The sequence below is a fragment of the Sminthopsis crassicaudata genome, chromosome 4 (genome assembly GCF_048593235.1).
Source record: "Sminthopsis crassicaudata isolate SCR6 chromosome 4, ASM4859323v1, whole genome shotgun sequence".
Taxonomy (NCBI): domain Eukaryota; kingdom Metazoa; phylum Chordata; class Mammalia; order Dasyuromorphia; family Dasyuridae; genus Sminthopsis; species Sminthopsis crassicaudata.
In genome coordinates, this window is record NC_133620.1 from 300,773,365 (window position 1) to 300,795,130 (window position 21,766).

The window sequence follows — 21,766 nt, forward strand, 5'->3', positions numbered from 1 at the left end:
CATTGTATTATCTGAAAGCCATGATTCCTTAAAGCCCCCCCAAAAGCCTAGACATTATTTTAAGAAATCATAAAAAGAAACTGCTCAGATCTCTTAGAACTGGAGGATGAAATAAAACAAAAAAGTCACCTAATGCCCTCTCCTCTCAAAATAACTCCCAGAAACATTCTAGCCAAAGTCCCAGGCAAAAGAAAAAATATATATTGCAAGTAACTAGAATTAATCTACCAAGGACCCCAGTCAGAATCACATGTGAGTTATCAGCCATCACTATAAAAAGAGCAGAAAGCTTGAAATATAGTCCAGAAGACCCCCCCCCCCAAAATAGACTTACAATTTAGGATAATTTATCCAGATGAAAGAGGTAAAAAGGATTTCCAAACATTGCTGACAGACAATCATAGCTAAATAGGAACTTTGAAATATAAATACAGGAGTCAAGAGAAATATAAAAAGCTAAATATGAGAAAATAATTAGAAGAGAGTAAGCAAAGATGAATTGTTTTATTTTAATATGAAGAATATCAGGGCAGCTAAGTGGCACAGTGGACAGAATGGCCTGGCTCAGAGTCAGGAAGACATCTTCCTGAGTTCAAATCTTGACTCAGACACTTGCTAGCTGTGTGACCCTGGAGCAAAAGGAGTTACTTCACCTTTTCTCATCTCATCACCCTTTCACTTTCTCATCTGTGAAATGAGCTGGAGAAGGAAATAGCAAGCAAGTCCAGTATCTTTGCCAAAAAGCAAAACAAAACAAAAAAGAGAGATCACAGAGTCAGACACAACTGAAACAATTCAGCAACACATATGGAGAAAAATGATACATGTGTTTCTTTAGAATGCTATTATCTTCAAGAGTCAATAAGGGAGTTTTATCAGGGAGTCAAGAATCAGTGAAGAAGTGGTTTTTCTCTATTTTTGTTATTTCAAAAGAAGAAAGGAAAAGGGAGAGGGAGAATAATACAAGATAGAGAAAAATTTATCTCACAAGATTGGAGTACACAAGTATAAGGCAAAATATGACAAAAAGATAAAATATAAAAAAAAAACAAACAAACAAGGAGCCAGAGATGGTTTTGTGCCTTTCTCTGTATCCCCAGTGCTTAGCATAGTGTCTAGCATATCTACCATACTTATTTGCTAACCGAATAAATTCCTATGACTTCCTATCATTTCCAGGATCAAATGTAAAATTTTTTCTTTGCCATTCAAAGACATTCACAACCTGGGTCTCTTAACTTTATAATCTTCCTGAACCTCACTCTCTTACTCTGTGATGCAGTGATACTGATGGTTTGTTCCTCAAACAAGATATTCCATTTTGTGATTCCAAACATTTTTACCAACTGTCCCCAATTTCTATAATGCTCTCCCTCCTTCTCTTTGCCTCTTGACTTCCCTGACTTTCTTCAAGATCCAGCTAAATCCCGCTTGTTACTCTGGAATTTCCCAATCCCCTTTAATTCCAGTGCTTTGCCAATTTAGTCAGTTTCAGTATAATCTGAGTAAAATTTATTTGTACAAGGTTGTTTACATGTACTATGCACTCTACAATTTTACATGAAAACCAAACTATAATAATGGGGAATTGTCACATACCATTTTTTTTTTACTAATTTAGCCAAAAAGAAAAAGCCAACAATAATTTTGAAGAACATTTTAAGAAAATCAGATATAAGAGACCTCAGATATAATAGATTTTTAAGAAAATCAGATATAATAGTTTAAATAAAATAGCAAAGAGACTACAGCAACATAATACAAAGTTTATTTAACATAACCACTCTAAGTTTATACCAGGAATGCAGGATTGGCTTAATAGTGAAAAAGCTACAAACAGAATTGATTATATTAATAACAAAAGCAAAAATCATCATATAATTATTATAATAGAGGCAAAAAAGCTTTTGACAAGATATAATACTTATTCCTGTTACAAATGTTAGAGATATGGGAATAAATGAATCTTTAATAAGATAAATAATATCTATTCAAAACCAACAACTAGCATTATTTATAAAAGAAAAAAGTTAGAGACCTTTCTAATAAGATGAGAAGGAAAGTGAGGATGGTACTAAAAAATTCTAGGTATAGTGATAAGGCAAGAAAAAGAAAGTGAAAGAATAAGTAAAGGCAAAAGAAAATATTTTAAAAACCCATATAAAGTCAATAAAAATTAATTTAAACAATAAATTAAGAAAAGCTGTAAGATATACTGCATAATTAATACATCAGAATTTCTGTGTACTACTAACAAAACTGAAGAAGAAATAAATTCCATTTAAAATAATTAAGAATATATGAAGTGCTTGGGAATCTACCTACCAAAATATACATAGAAACTATATGACTACAATTACAAAATATACACAATTACAAAATACACAAAAACCACTCAGTAATTGGGAAAATATTAATTGCTACTGGCCAACTCAATATAATAAAAATGATAATGCTACCTAAATTATTTTACTCAGTGCCATACCAATCAAATTACTAAAGGATTACTTTACAGAGTTATAAAAAAAATGAGCAAAATTCATCTGGAGGAACAAACTTTTGGTCAAGAATAGTAAGAAAATTAAAGGGAAAAAGTGATAAGGAAAGCAATACCAGAAAACATATCTCAAACTATTTTACTATGGGATTCAAAATTATCCTATCTGCAAGAAAAACCATTGAAGCAGACAGAGGTCTGTAACATTCTGGTTTAGCTTTCTTGAGGTCTTTGAATCAGCCTTTGTTTCAATTGAGTAATTAATAAGAGAATAGCCAGGTGATAAAGTCCAAAAGGGGGGGCAGCTAGGTGGTGCAGTGGATAGAGCACCAGCCTTGAATTCAGGAGGACCCGAGTTCAAATCTGATCTCAGATACTTAACACTTCCTGGCTGTGTGACCCTGGGCAAGTCACTTAACCCCAGCCTCAAAAAAAAAAAAAAATTAAAATTAAAAAAAAAACAAAAACCTAAAGATAAAGTTCAAAAGTCTTTAGTATCTCCTTCACAGTCTGTCTCCTTGCCTGAGGCCCAGGCTAGCTTTCTGGAGGCCCTTCAGATGGCCCTTGGTCTCAGTGGAGAAATGAAGGAAGACAGGCCAGCCACCACGGTGGTGGGAGATGGAGTGAATGTCTCTCGTCCAGTCCTTGTTGGCTCTTATATACTCTATTATAATTACATCATCGTAAGTATGAATCTTGTAGAATAGATGTCAATCTTGTAGAACTATATGAAGTACTAACTACATGTAAAAATAGATAACCATTGTATTATCAATTCCATTGAGTTAACACCTTGATGTAGGACTAGACCAATCATACTGAGCCTTAAGTATACTTCTCCAGAGTTCTGGCCCATTACAGAGATCTGAGCTAATACTTTTATTAAAGTAAATGGACCCCTTCAATGAATAGGGCCTCAGGTGTCATGATACAAGATTCCCCCTTTCTTCAGGTCCTTATTTTTATCAGGTTTGATACTGAGATACTTAGAAAAAGCAAAGTAAAACACAGTTTTAGTAGTTGATAGACTTTGCTTATGACCCTTCTGAAACAATGAATCAGCATGGGTGGTCAGAGGTTGGACAAGGGTCATCTTCCAAGTGATCATAAGATGATTCTGTTCTCAAGTTGGACAAGACAGGGTGATCCAAAGGTACAAAAATAAGTTAGGAGGCTTTCCATATCACAATAAAACATCCCACCCACATGGGGTTTGGTGCTATAAGCTAAAAGAGTGGAGGTCCTCTAGTCAACATTCTTGACTTACATTAAGCAAGTGAACCTTGAAATTTTTACTCCAGATTATTGAACAATGAATGTATTAACTCAGAGTTTAAAGTCTGGGGCTTATTATAAGAAAGAATCTATCTTATTTGTCCTTAGACATAACTAAATATATGCAAAATATGTATTAATATGCATACTAATACTAGATGACTGGGCAGACAGAATACATATTACTAGATGAGTACATCACTAATAATTCCTAACAAGCATTAACAGTATAGAATCACACTGAACTGATTAATACTGATTTACTGATTGGAATAGGATAGGAGTCCAATAAATCATTTCTTTAGATGCAAAGCTGTAATCCACAAAACACTTTGGTATTGGGTGAGAAATAGAGAAATTGATCAGTAGAACAGTTTAGGTACACAATATACAGGCACATAAACACACAGATTTCTAGTGACTGATAAACCCAAAGATTCTCACTACTGGGGACAGATTACTCACCATTCAGCAAAAACTACTGGGAAAACTTAAACCGTTTCATGGTATATACTGACATAAACTCAAAAAAAAAAAAAAGATATGAAGAGTGATATCATAAACAAATTAGAGAAGCATTGAAGAAATCACCTGTCTTATCTATGGATAGGGAATTGTTCTTGACCAAACAAAAGAGAGAGAAGAAAGTAAAATATGCAATTTTAATTATACACACTAATAATATATATATATGTATATATATATTATTAGTGTGTATAATTAAAATATTTTTCAACAAAAAAAAAACTAGTTCAGGTAAAATTAGAAGAAAAGCAGCAGGAAATTGGGAAGGAAATCTTTGCAGGATGTTTCTCTGATAAAGATTTTATTACTAAAATATATAGGGAACTGATGCATATTTATACAAATAAGAGCCATTCACCAAATGATAAATGATCAAAGGATATCAATATGCATATCAACTAGGGGAACTAGGGAGAAGTGAAATGAAAGGAAGAGAAATAGATTATTGTTAATTTAAATTGTTAAATTAAAATTTTGAAAAGAAAAATGTGTATCATGATTTGTCAAGGGCAAGTAATAATGCATTTCTTCTATCTGGCTCTATGTATCTTTGTGAGGTATCTATCTATTTAAAATATTGTAGCCATTAAAACCAAGTATTAAAATAAATTGAATTTAGAACCAGATCTTCAAATCACTGTATTTTCAAAGTGTCAAATCAAATTTAAAAAATAAACAAACAAACATTTTCAACCATTTAGAAGCAACCAGGTGACACAGTGAACAAAGTGTTGGACCTAGAATCAGGAAGATTTGAATGCAAATTCTGCCTGGAATATTCATTAGCTTTATGACTCTAGGTAAATCACCTAATCTCTCATGCTTCAATTTTCCCATCTATAAAATGGTTTGAATTTTATAACCTCTAAGGGCTCTTCCATTTCTAAATCTATGATCTTATGCCTTTCCACTTATTGAAAATATTTTATTAATTAATAACTTTGGGGGCAGCTAGGTGGTGCAGTGGATAGAGCACCAGCCCTGAATTCAGGAGGACCCGAGTTCAAATTTGATCTCAGATACTTAACACTTCCTAGCTGTGTGACCCTGGGCAAGTCACTTAACCTCAGCCTCAGAAAAAGGAAAAAAAAAAAAAAAAGAATAACTTTGTATTTTAATTAGTGCAAAAAGCTCTATTATACTTTCTTTGCTATTAATAGAAATTTTAAAAGTTTGCTTTATGTATCTTCATCTCATCCTTTAAAAAATTTATATGTGATTATATTTTATAATGTATTTAATGCACAATAGTGCATACATACAATTTAAAATAAATATGTATTATATAATCTAAATCAAAATAATTGCTTTCTCATTGAAGGAGGAAAGAAAGAGGGAAGAAAAAAACCAGATATAGTATTTTTTCATATAATTAAAGAAAAAATATCAAATTATAATATATATATGAAGAAAGATACACACACATATTGATAGAACTGCCACTTCATGAAACTGCCTCTCATTGATATCTTCTTACCTCTAACACTTACCTAATAAATGTGATTACTCCTAAGAAAGTCAACATCCAAGAATTTCATGCCTTAAAAATTGAATGGAAAAAGCCAAATAAATTTTTTTTAGTTCATTACCTTCCATCATCTGGACCTCCTAATGATACCAGGTATTTGCTATTTGGAGAAAAAGCAAGAGATTCAATTTTGCCCTTGTGAAGTGACAATCGTGCAATCAGCTCCTTCTTTGCATAATCCCACAGAATGACATCTGCCTATAAATGAGAAGAAAAAAAAAAAACATACAAAATTACAATAATTCATTATAATGACAATATTCACTATGAAGATAGCCGCTTTGTAAACAAGACAAGAACTTAACAGAGCAATTTCTCCCTACCTTAACACTTAAACCAATTCTCTTGACCTTAGATCATGTCATTTAAAAATAAAGTTTCCCCCCACAAAAAAAGGCCCCAGTTCCCTTCAAATAATTCTAGTTTCAATCTTATACATCGAAAAAAAAAACCTTGATATTGTAAAGGACTGTATCAATTTGGGCACATCTCTTAGTATCATCGATAGTGACCTTAACATTCTGTGGGATTCTTCATATAAATTTTCCACATTGGTCTATTTATGGCATTATCTCTTCATTGCTCTTGGATAACACAATTTTGGTTTTTTCTTTTTTGAGATTTATAACATTATGACTTGAGCAGATAATATCACTGGAATTCTATTAATGTAAAAGATAAGTTTGTTTTCTTTTTTTTTTTCAGAGAAACCTGGTGTTATTAGGCTGACTTTTATTGAGTGTGGATCATAGGAGACTGAAATGTTTTGAGATTTTGAGACAATTAGCATATCATTGTCCATAAGAGAAGCATCTATATAACTTTTTCATCTATAGGGAATCACTTTTTCATTTGAACTCTTGTGTTGGACATCCTTTGTAACAGTGGCAAGATTCTTTGATGAACATAGCTATTCTTGTTTTATGTGTCAACTGCTATGTAATCATGAAATCAACAAAATTATTTCATCTTTAAAGAATGTTGTAGTATTTTAACATACGCATGAAATGTCCCCTATTGGAAGGAATCTTTCAAAGCTGTATTTTCTTTTATCAACTCAAAAGTTTTTTAAAAATAATCAGTAATTAGGATGAGCAATCTTAATAGGATTTCACTTCTATTAATTTATTTTTCCTTCCAGTGCTTCTGATTATTTTAAGAGGAGTAAACTGAGGAGTAAATTGTGGTCTAAACAAAGATGGGTCAGTTCCTTTTCTCTCTCTCCTTCCTTCCCCAAAGTAACCAAGGGCGGGTTCGGCAGCAAAGGAATTTGCTACTTAATGCTGTATGGAAACATAGTCTTTATTGATTAGAATGGAAACACCGGCGAGCCGGTGGGCAAAATGGCTGCATGGTACAAGGCCCATTTTGCAAAGAGTAGATTTTTGAGTTCTCTCTTTTATACAAGAGCACAATCATTCAGCCTGAGAGTGATGTAAATAAGATAAGGATTCTCTTGTTATCTTTTGGGGACAGACAGAAGTCTCTTCCCAAAAAGGAATTTCCTGATGCCATTTGGTCTGTTTCAGCAGATTAGAATGGGGGCTGTAAAACCCTGGCCAGCTCAGATAGCCCAAACTAGTTTGACCAGATCTTGTATCAAAAGTCCAAGTCCCAAAGGAAGTTGGAGATCAAACAAGGGATATCAAGGGGCTACCGCCCTCAACAATATTGCTTATAATTCTTCATAAAATTCTGCCAATGAATTTATAGTTAAAAACCTCATTATCCCAAGCTGTTTTATTCTGCTAAACTTCCTTAGGAAAGAGTGATAGATATGGATTATTTATCCAATAGATTGGATAGATTGGATATCTGTCCAATAGAGTATGTCTATTCCTTTGTTCATTTTTTTGGATTTATCAATATGTTGTCTGAATTGGATAGCTTGAAAATATTTTGATGGTATTTCTCATTTTTATTTTTTTCTTTTCCTATAATTTCATATTAATTTTTATGTTTGCCTTAACAAATCAATGATCTAGTTGCTCAAAAATAAATTTAGACATGACTTCCATGCATTGCATATTCTGTCATATTCAGTTAATAAAATTAATTTTGCTAAGTTGCTTTTTTCCTTCTTTTCTATTCTTTTTTTATGCTTTATCAGAGCTAACTCTTGGAGGAGAGGGATAGCTATACTTGAAAATGAAGGTGAAATAAGAACAAAAGATAACAATAATTCTTTTAATTTTAAAGAAATGACTTCCACATGACACTAATCATTTCCTATTAAGATATGATAAATTTAATTTTACACATAATGCTATTCAATGTTTACTATATCCAGAGCCTCTCCATACTTTTCTTGATGTGTAGGCCTTTGGATATTCTACACATTATTAGCATCTTTCATTTCTTGATCATAAACTATATTTTTTGACATTCTTTACCATCTTCTGCCCATACTTATCTCTGTAAAGAGGCAATGGTCTCTTTATAACTCAATGAGTCATAAATATTTGATTAATTAATATGAAGAGTATTATTTTTATTCTACATTAACTTATTTGTACATATTGCTTTATTGTCTTCAGAAGTAGATTGTGAACTCCTGGAGGACAGTGATCTTTAATAAATGCTTATTGACTGAGTTCTTCATAAACTTTCTTTCTCCTTATCCTCTATAACACATATTGGCACATAAGGTAATTATTTTCATTGTGTTCTTTTAGTTTATATATAGTATGATCAAAATAAAATAATCAAGTGACCTAAGGAATTATTTTTCTTATTATATTTAGGCACATGATAAAACCAACTTCTAACAACTCTTTAATTTGCACCTCCAACTTAAATGTTGGCTATCTTTTCATTTAATTGATCTTTCTTGAAGAGTTTTCACTTATTTTAATACAGTAAAATTAATGTGATTCAGTTCCTCCATAGTATGTCAACTACTTGGCTACTGGAGAAGGATCTCACATTTATAATATCAACTTAGTTAATGTTTAGAGATGGTTTCTTAGAACCTTTTATTCCCTTTTCCACCTCTACGATCAGTACAGAAATGGGGCTACATAGAACTAGGAACCATTTTTCATTTTTGTTTTATGGGTTTACATGATCAAAAAATATATCACTTAATAGCTAGTGATGAGCCCCTCAGTATTAGCTACATAGTACATATAGTCACTAGATGCATATTCAAAGACTTTTCAAGACCAAAATTTGTGCTTACTCTAAGATCATCTTTAAGAGTTATCTCCATGCCATAATGAGTATTGGAATAGGGCTTTCATAATCAACAACTATGTATGTATACATGTATGTATATGTACATATACACGGAAAAGTTTATACACATATATTGTAAAGATCCTGGAGTGGTTTTCTGTTGATTTAATTTAATTTGATTTGATTTATTTATTTATTTTGCTGAGGTAATTGGGATTAAGTGACTTGCCCAGGGTCACATATCTAGGAAGTTTTAAGTGTCTGAGACCTGATTTGAACTCAGGCTCTTCTGACTTCAGGGCTGGTGCTCTATCCACTGCGCCATCTAGCTGCCCCTGTTAATTTTACAGATAAGGAAACTGAGGCAAACAGGATAAAGATGGAATTGAATTCAGGAAGATGAATCTTATTGATTTCAGGCCCAGCACTTTAGCTACTTCATCACCTAGCTGCCTTTATATAAACACACACACAAAAAGCATACATGTATTAATTACATATGTAATATATATTCACATGACACACATATATAATGTATATATAACTAAAATCAAAGACTATGTGATTTACTAGTACATAGAAAATTCAACCAGAAAGTCAGGTAAAAGGAAGGAGCAAGAGTGAGAGACCCATTGCTCAATTTAACTTTTTCATTATCAAACCTAGGATGCAGAAAGACTGTTCACTTCTTCTAGAGGCTGAGCAATCCTAACAAGCCTTTCTGTGAGGATTATCCTAAATGAATAAAAAAGTAAATATTGAGGTAGTATAGTACAGCATAAAGAACATTGGTCTCTGAGTCAGAGAGCCTGATGTTGCCTCTAACACTTACTACTTTATGATCTTGGGTAAATCACTTAAACTCCTGGGCCTCAGTTTCCTCATCTGAAAGTAAAAAGGTTGGACTAAATGACATTTAAGTTCCCTTCCAGATCTAGAACTATGATATTATGCATGTATTATCCTTAAATTATTCACCTTGAACCCCATAAAGGTAACCTGTCCAGAAGCAATATAATCACCATTTGAGGAGATAGTAACACAGGAGACATTATTGCTATGTCCATGTAGAAAATATTGCTTATTTGTGTTTATTGACTCAACAAGGACCGTGCAACCCAAAGGATAGACCAAATGTTCCTGATCAGGATGGCATATCAGACCACAAGGAACATGTCCTAGAAGAAGCAAAAGAAAAAAAAAAAAGGAGTCAATTGCAGAAGTGGCTGCTACTGCATAATAAACTAAAAAATATAAATGGAAGTGACTATTGAGAGTATATTACATGTTCTTTCTGAAGCAACTATTTCAAGACAATTTCCAAATGACTTAGAATTGGGAGTGGGGCCCCTGTTTCACTGACAGAAGTGATTCTGTGGTACTAAAAAAAGCCTTTAACAATAGCCAAAATCTTGATCTTTCTAATGATCATGAACCATGAGTGCCTTTAGTAATCCTATACAAAATCAGTTTCAGAAAAACATTGTCATGTCCATGAAATTTGACTTGTTATTCTTTTTTGCCCTTGAATGCTATTGCTATAAATTTACCTATTAGTGTCAATCATAAGGAAGCACTATGAAAGTGTTAGCAATTATCATCACTATCATTCCAAGATTTTAAATTACAGAGCAGTAGTCTATCTGCATTTGTGGAAAGAATTTCCAAGTCTGCAGTTCCTTAATATAGCGCATAGATCTGAACCAGGAAGAAAAACAAAGAACTTGCGCAGAGGAAAGGACTATAGTAAGCTAAAAAATTACAAACATAGTATTATTACTACTTCGTTTGAAATCTCACTATTGTTGTTATTCCTTTTTAGTGGACAACAAAGATGAAAAACAAATTACCTGCCCTCCTTCCAGGCTTTGTTCACTTTCCCACACATTCTTCTCACCCACAATCAGAAAAATTTTAATCAAATTAGCTAGTTTTCAGTACTTTGAGAGGCAGAAAAAAACAATGAGTTCATAGCACAGTGGATTTTGAATTAGGAGCAACTGGGGTCAAATACATAGCAATGCCCCAAACCCAAGTGACTGGAGTCAACATGATAGTGCTTTGGGTCAGAAAGAACAAACTTCAAAGATCTGGGGTTAGGGACTCCCAAACTGAAGAAGATGCTTTAGAACAACTTTGCCAATACAGGGGCCAGCTCTGAGCCAGCCAACAAGCCTATGGAATCGTTCTTAATGATTCTAGCCCTTTCTCTCCACCATCCCTGTAACTAGTCCTTCAGGCTCCTCTCAGATCTAGACTGCAGAAACAATGTCGGAAAAGGGAGGTCCAGTGTCTCAAACTCCCCGTTTGCCACTCGCTTCTACGCCCGTGGGTTTTTCGGTCTCCTGGTGGTTCAGAGAATCTTAGAACTGCGAGGGTCCTTAGAAACTGTACGCTCAACACCCAGTTTATAGAGTAGGGGCCACCGTGACTGCGACTTTCTTAACATCCCAGCTACAGAGCCGAGTTAGCATCCCTCTTCGTGCCTTACTTACCATTGAAACCGATCACCGCTTCAAGCTCCAGTCCAAGAACCTCAGATTCTGGCAGGGACTCGGAATCCGCCATGGTAACAATACAACTTTCTTCTGCTTAGCTGAAATTCACCAAGCACTCCGCGTCTCTTTGTCGCGATGGCAACGAACCTGCACCTGCGCTTGCGTACAAATCAGCGCTAACAACCACTAGGCGGCGGACAGTACTTCCACGCCTTCTGCAGATCTTCCGCAGTCACTGGCTTTATGAAAGGATTCATTCCTTGCGGTGACAAGGAATCTGTCACAGTCCCGTCTAATTTTAGATGTGAATGCAAGCAATTTGATAAATATTATATATTTGCTTTCTATACTAGTCATTTTGTGAAAGAACCCCCCCCCCCAATAAAAAACTACAAGAAATATAGTTTTTAAAAAAGTATGCTTCGATTTTCATTTAGATTCTATCAATTCTTTTTCTGGAGGTATGCAACAGTTTTCATCCTAGGTGCTTCAGAATTATTTTGGATAGCTGAAAATAGTTGTCATTCATAGATTGCACAATATTCCTATTACTGTATACTGTGTTCTCCTGGTTCTGCTCACTTCACTTTGCAGGTTTTTCTGAAAGTATTAGTTTTATGAAAGTATTATTTTCTGAAAGTATTATGAAAGCTTATCATTTCCTGTGTAGATCACTGATGATGATAGGCACCAAAAGTTGGGGTTCATTCATGTAAAGAATTCACAATGGTCTTTCTCTTTGGCCAAAGATAGAATTGTTTAGGGGGATGGGCTACAAAATGAAGGTGTACAATAGACTGCAAGAACGATAAATATGAAATAGAATGGAAAAGCACATGAAAGACAAGGTCCTCAGTGGAACTTACAATGACGCTGTGGAAGGGGAGCATCCAATGAGGTTGAGGATTTAGCTGGCTGGCTAAATCCTGAAGGGGACTTCACACCCTAATAGAGTTAGCTGGAAAGAGGAGAAGTGGAATTAAGAAGTCTATTGGACTGGAGAGCAATCTGGAATTATGCCCAAAAAGTTATCAAACTGTGCATACCCTTTGATCCAGCAGGGCTACTACTGGGCTTACTTATATCCCAAAGAAATACTAAAGAAGGGAAAGGATGTGCCAAAATGTTTGTGGCAGCTCTTTTCGGAGTGGCTAGAAACTGGAAGATGAATGGATGTCCATCAGTTGGAGAATGGTTGGGTAAATTATGGTATATGAAGGTTATGGAATATTACTGCTCTGTAAGAAATGACCAGCAGGAGGAATACAGAGAGGCCTGGAGAGACTTACATCAACTGATGCTGAGTGAAATGAGCAGAACTAGGAGATCATTATACACTTCAACAATGATACTGTAAGAGGATGTATTCTGATGGAAATGGATATCTTCAACATAGAGAAGAGCTAATCCAATTCCAATTGATCAATGATGGACAGAATCAGCTACACCCAGAGAAGGAACACTGGGAAACGAGTGTAAACTGTTAGCATTTTTGTTTTTCTTCCCAGGTTATTTTTACCTTCCGAATCCAAGTCTTCCTTTGCAACAACAACAAAATTTGGTTCTGCACATATATATTGTACCAAGCATATACTATAAGATATTTAATATGTATGGGAATGCCTGCCATCTAGGGGAGAGGGTGGAAGGAAGGAGGAGAAAATTCGGAACAGAAGGGAGTACAAGGGATAATGTTGTAAAAAATTACGCATGCATATGTACTGTCAAAAAATGTTATAATTATAAAATTAATTTTAAAAAAGTTAAAAAAAAAAATAGAAAGACACCACTAGGCAGAGTACCATGCAGGATGGACCCAAAGGAGGGCAGCAGCATAAGTAGTTTTTTTTTTTTAGGGAAAATTTAACCTCGGGGACATGACTGAGATTCCTCACAGGGTGGGTCTCAGGAGTGTGACAATAACTTGAATTTCAGATTGGAACATCGCCCTAAGGATGGAACCAAGGAGCTAAATCCCTGCCTCGGGGATTCATTTTTATCAATTCCTCTGATAACCACACCTAACATTGAAGACTGTACAATCATATCCCACTACAATCATATACCACAACTTGTTTAGCCATTTTACAATTAATGGCTGCTTTTCTATTTCCAAATCATCGCCACCACAAAAAGAACGTCTATAAAATTTTTTGTACATGTGAGAAAAGTTGATCATTTTGAAGCCAGGTTAATAAGCTTTGTGGCAAGAAATTACCCCTGGTCCTGGTTTTGCTACACCATAAGAATTAGGTTATTGTAATTATAACATTCTCAAAAGATTTAATTTTTTGATTTAAAATACTCAAATATGTATTTGAGTAATTTACTTTAAAATGAATAAAAAATTTATTTCCACAAAATTTTTAAAGAGTTTTGTTATTACATTTTTTGACCTGTGCACTCCAAAGTTAAGCAGGATGCACTTTTAAATTTAATCTGCATAAAATTTATTGGTCACTTTTTAAAGTTTAGACAACCAATAAAACAGTAGAATAAACCCTGATTTGTAGTTTTTTACAGATAACCTCTGTGTAAATGTTCAAATTGAAAAAAGATGGCACCAACACACTGCTAAGGCTTTAAAAACAGAAAGGTTCCATAGACATAAAAATATTAATAGTAGCACCTTTTTTTGATGCTTAGTAATCAAGAACTGGAAACAAAGTGGGTGCCTATTGATTGGAGAATGGCTAAACAAATTGTATTACATGAATGTAATATTTGTTTTTCCCCCCCAATTCAGTTGATGATGTGATCAATGATTATATGATTGCCTTTATATGTAATATAAGATATGAAATATATAATAATAATGTGTTAACAAGGGAAGGGGACAGATGGAGAGTAAGAATCAATCTGTCAGAACCAGGAGATCATTATACATCTCAACAACAATACTGTATGAGGATTTATTCTGATGGAAGTGGATATCTTCAACAAAGAGAATATTTAACTCAGATCCAACTGATCAAGATGGACAGAATCAGCTACATCCAGAGAAGGAACAGTGGGAAATGAGTGTAAACTGTTGGCATTTTTGTTTTTCTTCCCAGGTTATTTTTTACCTTCCGAATTCAATTCTTCCTTTGCAACAACAATAACAAAATTCGGTTCTGCACATATAAATTATACCAAGCATATACTATAAGATATTTAATATGTATGGAAATGCCTGCCATCTAGGAGAGGAGATGGAGGGAAGGAGGGGAAAACTCAGAATAGAAGGGAGTGCAAGAGACAATGTTGTAAAAAAAAATTACCTATGCATATGTACTATCAAAAAATGTTATAATTATAAAATTAATAAAAAAAAATCTATCAGTCAACTAGCATTTATTTAATACTGTAAAGGGCTAGAACTGAGCAATGCACTTGGATAATGAAGCACATGAGACTAATTGCCAATTGGACAGTTCCCTATTAACTTGTTTGAAGGTTGACCCTCCCCAGCTGTTCTGTGCTGACTTGATTGGTGGGACAAAGAAGGGGAAGTGACGTGTGTGGGAGGAGTAGGAGGAGGAAGAGGAATTGAGAATCTGACACTGGGTCAGTCTCTCCTGGCATTTGAGGGAGTAAGGTGTGTGTGAGATTGTTAGACCTCCCCTGACCTTGATTATAAAAGATCAAGAATAAAGACATTTAGTGATCCTGACTCCGGCTGATTTCTGGGAAGACAGAGTTCCAGCGTAATACCTAGTACATGCTAGGTACATTAATTCTGGGGATACAAAGTAAGTAAAAAAAAAAAGGTCATAGCTTTCAAGGAGTTTAATGAATGAGATCATATTCAAATAGCTCATGCAAACAGCTATGTACAAACAAGATAAATTGGGGAAGTTTCCGAAACAGCGTATTATGTGTAAGGAAGAGCAAGGAGGTCAAAGTCACTGCAGGGGAGTAAGATTTAAGGAAACTGGAAAGGAAATGATGGACCAAATTATAAAGCACATTAAAGGCCAAGTAGAAGATTGTATATTTAATCCTACACTGTAGTGTATTGAGCAGGAAAGTTATATGATCAGACCTGTGCTTTAAGATCATTTTGACAACTGAATAGAAGGTAGAGTATAATGCTAAGAGACTAGAGGTAAAGAGAACATTCAGCAGGCTATTGAAATAGTTAAGGAATGAGGTAATGGGGATTACACCAGGGTAATTGTGTCAGAAGAGAGAAGGGATTTTGAGTGTGGGTGACTAGGAGGATGGTGATATACTTGATAGTAAGAGAGAAGAGGGAGGGGATTATTTGTAGGGAAAGATAATTAGTTCAATTTTGGACATATTGAATTTTAATATAAGTATAAGACATCACAGTCAAATGTCTAATAGACAATCAGAAATAAGAGATTGGAAGTTGGAAGAGAATTTGGTACTAGACAGTGAATCTAAGATTTATTTGTATAGTTTAAGTTTCATTAGGAGCAAAGACATAAACATCAGCCAAACATAGATATAGATAGGTCAAAAATAGCTTCAAGGGACATGATACCCAGTAGCAAAGAAGAAGATCTACCATAAGGGTTTAAGACAGATTTAGTCCTAAGCAATAAAAAAGTTAGCCTTGTGAGCAGTCTAATAAAATTTTTCTAATAGAAAATAATATTTCAAGACCAGAGGACTGAGTAACCTTGACCTCTCTATCATTCTATTCTAAGTTTGTGTCCATTCTTCCCAGAGAACCCATGTATAACTGTGAAATATTTACAGAGGTTTAATATATAATGTTTCTTATAATGTCATCTTAGGGAAGGATTTTGCTAAAAACTAATTTTTTCTTAAGTTGATTTTAAAGGAAAGGACACCACCATGTGACACATTAGTAGAAGACCTTCATACTATCAAATTGAAAAAGATGACCAAAAAAGGCAATAATCAGTATAAGAGGAGTTGAAGAATAATAGGCAATGTATTAATATATTTTGTTGATGGAGTTATAAATTAGCATAACCATTTTGGAAAGCAATTTGGAATTATAAAAATAAAGTGATAAAAAAAAGTCCATATTCTTTGACATGGAAATTATTCTGGGCTTGTACCCCAAGGGAAGTCATTCAAAAGAAGAAAGTTTCCATTTACACCTGCAACACTTTTTGTGATATTGAAAAAAATTGGATTCAAAACAGAAAATCACCAACTGGGGAATGAATAATCAAACTGGTATACTGTCCTGTAAGAAATAATGAGTCCTAGCTGTGTGACCCTGGTCAAGTCACTTAACCCCAGCCTCAGAAAAAAAAAAGAAGAAAGAAAGAAATAATGAGTGTAATGAGAACAGAGAAACAGAGAAAGTTATACATGAACTGCTGCAGAGTGAACTAAGCAGAATGAAGAAAACCATATACACAGTGACTACAATAATGTAAATGGGAAAGAATAACTATAGACTTGATGAGAGTTAGGTAAGGGATACCTGAATGAAATTAGGGTTAATTGAGGTCTAGTGGTAGATTTGAGGTACAGGGAATCAAATAGAGCTCCCCTGCAACCCATTTGGATTCAGCGCAAGGATACAGAGTTAAATGAGGTCTAGTAGCGGCACAGAGTCCCCTATAAAAGAATTTACAGACCCAAAAACCTAGATTGATAAAAGAGGTTTATTTGGGGTTTGGAAGTAAGGGTAAAGGTAGAAAGACGCCAGGGCCAGGCTTGGGCTGGGCGGATAGGAACCCTTGGCATGGCCAACGTAAGGATGCCATGTTTTTATAATGGGGGCTTTTGGTAATCTTGAAGGTGGGTGGAGTCCCAGGCTCCTGGCTGGTTTCAGCCAGGGTTAGAATTGAATAGAATTCAATGGTTTTTTAGATAAAGAAGAAGCTGTTTGTACAGGTTGGGGAAACCTGAGCAGATCATTAGAGTGGGGCTGGGTCAGCCAAGTTAGTTCAGATCCGGTGGGGGCTAGGAAAGCCCAATATCTCCCATTGGGATTCATGGGGCTGGGAATTAGAAAGGGATCTTTAACCCACTTCAGACTGGCAGGAAGCTGGGGGTGGGAAGGAGTGGAGTCAAGACAGAAGAGGAAAGGCTGTGTATGGAATGGAGAGGTGAGATGAAGAACTTCCAGGGATGTGTGAATGCTTTTTCTTTATTTTATTTTCATTATTTCTATATCTCCCTATGACCTATGTGTAAGCCTCTATGTACTTAAATCTAAGGCCAGTTACAGACACATTTACTTAACCTAAACTGGTGGCATTTATCAATGTCTGACATTGTTTAACCTATTAGTTTAAACACTGTCAGTTTAGATATCTGCTGATTTAAGGTTTCCTAAAAATCAGGTAACTTCAGGGAAATTGACACATTCCATTCCCATTTTTTTTGACAGCGATATCCCACTAGGAGGCCTCATGCTTCTTAATGCTTTCTAATTTGTGGTGTAATCTTTGGTAACAGAACCTATAAAAAATGGTATGTCTGTACTAACTCTTTGGGCCTCCTGCTATGTTTTTATCTGGAAGTGGGACTGCCCCACCATGCAAAAGTTACTGTAATAAACAACCTTTTCTGCTTTCTACTTTGAGTGAACTCTGAGTAGTTATTTTGGGTAGGGGTCTTTTGCATCCCACACAGCAGCAACCCAGCTCTCCCAATATCCCATTTCAGACAATTTGTTTTGTTTTGTTTTGTTTTGTTTTCTGAGGCTAGGGTTAAGTGACTTGCTCTGGGTCACACAGCTAGGAAGTGTTAAGTGTCTGAGATCAGATTTGAACTCCGGTCCTCCTGAATTCAGGGCTGGTGCTCTATCCACTGCGCCACCTAGCTGCCCCTATTTTAGACAATTTAAAAATAACACTGAAATAAAATTTTAGAGGGTCAGAGTTAAAATGTTCTCCTTTGGTTTTCTGGAGATCTCTAAGAAGCCTTCCTTTCAGTTGAGTAATCACCACAAGAATAGCCAGGTGTTAAAGTCCAAATTCTTTATTGTCTCCTTCACAATCTAATTTTCTTCCCTGGGGCCCTAGCTTTCTTAGAGGCCTTCCAGAGTCTTGGTTTCAGTGGAGAAGCTAAGGAGGACAGCCCTGCCACGACAGGGTGTAAGATGGGATGAATGAATCTGGCCCTTCCGAGCCTGTGTCTGGCCCTTCTGAGTCTGTCTCTGGCTCTGACAGGCCTTGGTCTCAGTGGGGGAAGTGCAAGAGGCCAGCCCTCACAGTGGTGTGAGATTAAGTGAATGAATCTCACTCTGAGTCTAAGTCCCAGTTTATATGCTCTACACTGAGTATAAACCAATCATTATATCACTAGGAAACCATTATTTGTTGTAAGATTAAATCAATCATACTGGATTTAGATAACTATTAATCACCATGCTAAACTAAATAACCATTGTATTTATCAATTCCACTGACTTAACACCTTGTAAGAATCCTAGTTTCAGAGTTCTGTTCCATAACAAGAGTGAATAAAAAGTCAGGGAGAGACACTTTCACAGTCTAGAAAAACTTAGAAGGTCAGCAGGAGGGGTCTGTGATGCTATGGTTGGGGCCAGCCTGGAGTGCATAAGGTAACAGCACCACCAGGGGCATTGGAGGCAGTTTTGACACCACCAGCAGGGCACTGGAGGTAGTTTTGAGAGTGTCAGCAGCAGGACCCTTGGGAGTAGTCAGCCAAGAGACATTAAGGGGGTCAGAGATTACAGGAGACATTTTGGACCTTTATTTGCTCGGGTGCTGGTTTGGCTCCATTCTTTACTATACTATATAGTATAGTAAAAACTATATATACATATATTCATACATACATACATGTACACACATGCACATACACACATACACACACTATAGACAGTAGGACAGGGTTTGGTGTTTGGGTTTGGTGTTTGCTGGTTGCTTATTTCATCTTGTGTCTGGATGGGGCTCAGGCAATGGATATCTGATCCGTTTCTGTCAGGGTGCTAGGCTGATCCTCTCCTTTGCCTTTGGGTGGACTGCCTGGGCACTGTGCTATATTGCTTGGGCACTGATGTAGTCTTGTCTCCTGCATGGGCTCCATTGTAAGATTCCTGGGTACTGTCTTCTTGTGGTTCCATTAGTGCTGTACCTTTTGACTTTTCTGGCTTACCTCTGATCAGTGTAGAAATCTTTCTTATGGAGGGGTTTCTAAGTCATTTCTTTTAGTTTTCCTTTATCAGTAATGGTTCTATTTCATTTTTTGAGTTTTACTATAGTATAGTAATGCATATTCTCTATGGACATTATGTTGCCATCTAAGCTGGCTGTACAATTTGTCAACAACATAAAAAATGTTTGTGGATTACACAGAGCATGCTTACACATTTTACACCTAGTTTCTGACCTTCTGACTGTATGAAAACTTGAGAGAAACTGGTTCCTGGCCATGGAAAAATAAGGGTGTATGTGATGACCAAAATTTGGTTGCACAGCTGGAAAGACTGATAATTTAGGAATTGCTAAACTAAATCTAAGTACCAAAAAATAAAAAAAAAAATGACCCAGTCTTTCATCTTTTTATTTTATTTTATTTTTTTCAGCTTTGAGGAAGCAGAATTGATTTGATGAAAAAGTCCAAATCCTTTAGATCTTTATAAGTTTATAAGTTTACCAGAAGGCCTCCAGGCAGGGGACCTGCCACCTTGGAGGCAGAAAAGCTAGATTGAAACTTGAGTTAGTGCTTTGTTCTTTCCACAAAAATGATTCTTGTCAAAGTGTTAGCTTTGATATCTCTTCTCCAGACACTCCTATCTCTGATTCTGTCCAGTTCATTATTTTTATTCAGGTCCTAGAGGATGTGACCAAATGTTTCAACCAACTGAAAAAAATTTTTTTTGTTGCATCTGAAAAAATATCTAGTTCATACAGTAAAGATGTTTTCACTTGATAAATGTCTCCATAGTATGTAAATGTTCAATACATAAGATACTTTTTAGCTTCACATTTTTAACATTGACATTTTTCTCCATCACTTTCTTAAGTCTAAACAATCAACAAAACAAAATAAATTAAGCCCCAATTTATACTTTTCAAGGTGTAAATGCTCACATTGAAAATGTGGGTATGAACAAATGTTTCAGCTAATCTAAACCGAATATATTGCCCATAGGGATATATCGAACTAAAGAATTAAATTATCCCTTTTAATAAATGTATCAGGGCTAAGTGGCCAAAATGTATTAACATTTGATTAAACTTTTATCTTCCTCTAGTAGGATGAGGTAGTTGATCTGCTAAATTAATGACTCACCTTTAAGAGAATCGAATTTATTACAATTTTAATAACATTTTGTCAGTTGATGAAACATTTTCATTTTATATTTAGAATTCTTTGAGTTATTCTAAAATTGCAATACATGCATAATTCTATTTGACTAAAATATGGGCTAAAATGATTTTTCATGGATTGATTTATGTTGTGGGAGTGGCAATAGCCCCTTTGAAAACCACCTCTTAGAGAGTTCCAGGGAGGAACTGGGGTTAAAGATTACAATCTTAAAAGTTTCATCTCAATCAGTCTCTGGTTCCCATCTAGTGGCTGCCCAGAGATCTTCCTTTCTCTGAGGAGGCCTGCTTTCCATTCCCGCTTCTTCCTTCCTCTTTCTCTGTTTTTCTCTTTAATTTTTATTTTACATTCACAGGCTATAGATTTTCCTTTCAAATCTTGTCCGCAGATGAGAAAATAGACATTAAAGATTTGCCCAGGACCACTGTAACACAGGAGGTAACCATTTGAAAGAGGCTTTGAATGAATAATAATACTAACATCTATATTGCACTACTTAACGAGCTGTGAGTGTTTTACAGTTATTACCTGACTTGATTTTTTTTGCCTATGTTTTCTTTCACGGCATGATCACTATGGAAATATTGTCATGACTTCAAATGTTTAACCTGTATTGAATTGCTTGTATTCTCAATCTGGGGAGCTGGGCAGGGAAGAAGGGAAAGAATCTGGAACTCAAAGTCTTAAAAACGATTATTAATTATTTTTACATGTAACTGGCAAAAAATAAAATACCAAATAAATTTAAAATAACAATCCCCCCCAAAAAAAGCCGACAAAAAGATGAAGGAGAAATGGGGGAGTTAAAGTAGAATTCTGCTAAGGATTTTTCTCTCCTCTTTTGGGTCCACCTTTTTCCTCCTAGCCCGCCACGCCCCCTCGTGGCTCCTCTGGAAAGAGACTCTCTTGCTTCTCTGACTCGCACCGTCGGAGTTTGAGCCATTTGGTTCGCTGTAGCTCACGTCAGCAACCCGGAAGTTTTGGGAAGCAGCCGAGGCAGCGTCATGGCGCCGGACCCATGGTGAG

At 35.4% G+C, this 21,766-nt stretch overlaps 2 protein-coding genes across 5 annotated transcripts in view; one reads left to right on the forward strand and one right to left on the reverse strand.

The window, feature by feature from the left end:
• CFAP52 (cilia and flagella associated protein 52) overlaps positions 1 to 11,651 on the reverse strand; it is a 56,352-nt gene extending 44,701 nt beyond the window's left edge. Inside the window, 3 exon segments of the mRNA XM_074311936.1 lie at positions 5,887 to 6,023; positions 9,981 to 10,180; positions 11,498 to 11,651. Of these exon segments, the coding sequence (XP_074168037.1) occupies positions 5,887 to 6,023; positions 9,981 to 10,180; positions 11,498 to 11,570 (410 nt within the window). The 5' untranslated portion in view covers positions 11,571 to 11,651.
• A 3,432-nt stretch (positions 11,652 to 15,083) lies between these two features.
• The window catches only part of STX8 (syntaxin 8), a 299,198-nt gene continuing 292,515 nt past the window's right edge, over positions 15,084 to 21,766 (forward strand). For 2 of the 4 annotated variants that reach the window (XM_074311938.1, XM_074311940.1), the window contains exons 1-2: positions 15,089 to 15,234; positions 21,606 to 21,761. In XM_074311938.1, the coding sequence (XP_074168039.1) occupies positions 21,745 to 21,761 (17 nt within the window). In that variant the 5' untranslated portion in view covers positions 15,089 to 15,234; positions 21,606 to 21,744. Of the gene's footprint in view, positions 15,235 to 21,605; positions 21,762 to 21,766 lie in introns of all 4 variants that reach the window. The other 2 variants (XM_074311939.1, XR_012489396.1) reach the window with 2 other exon arrangements.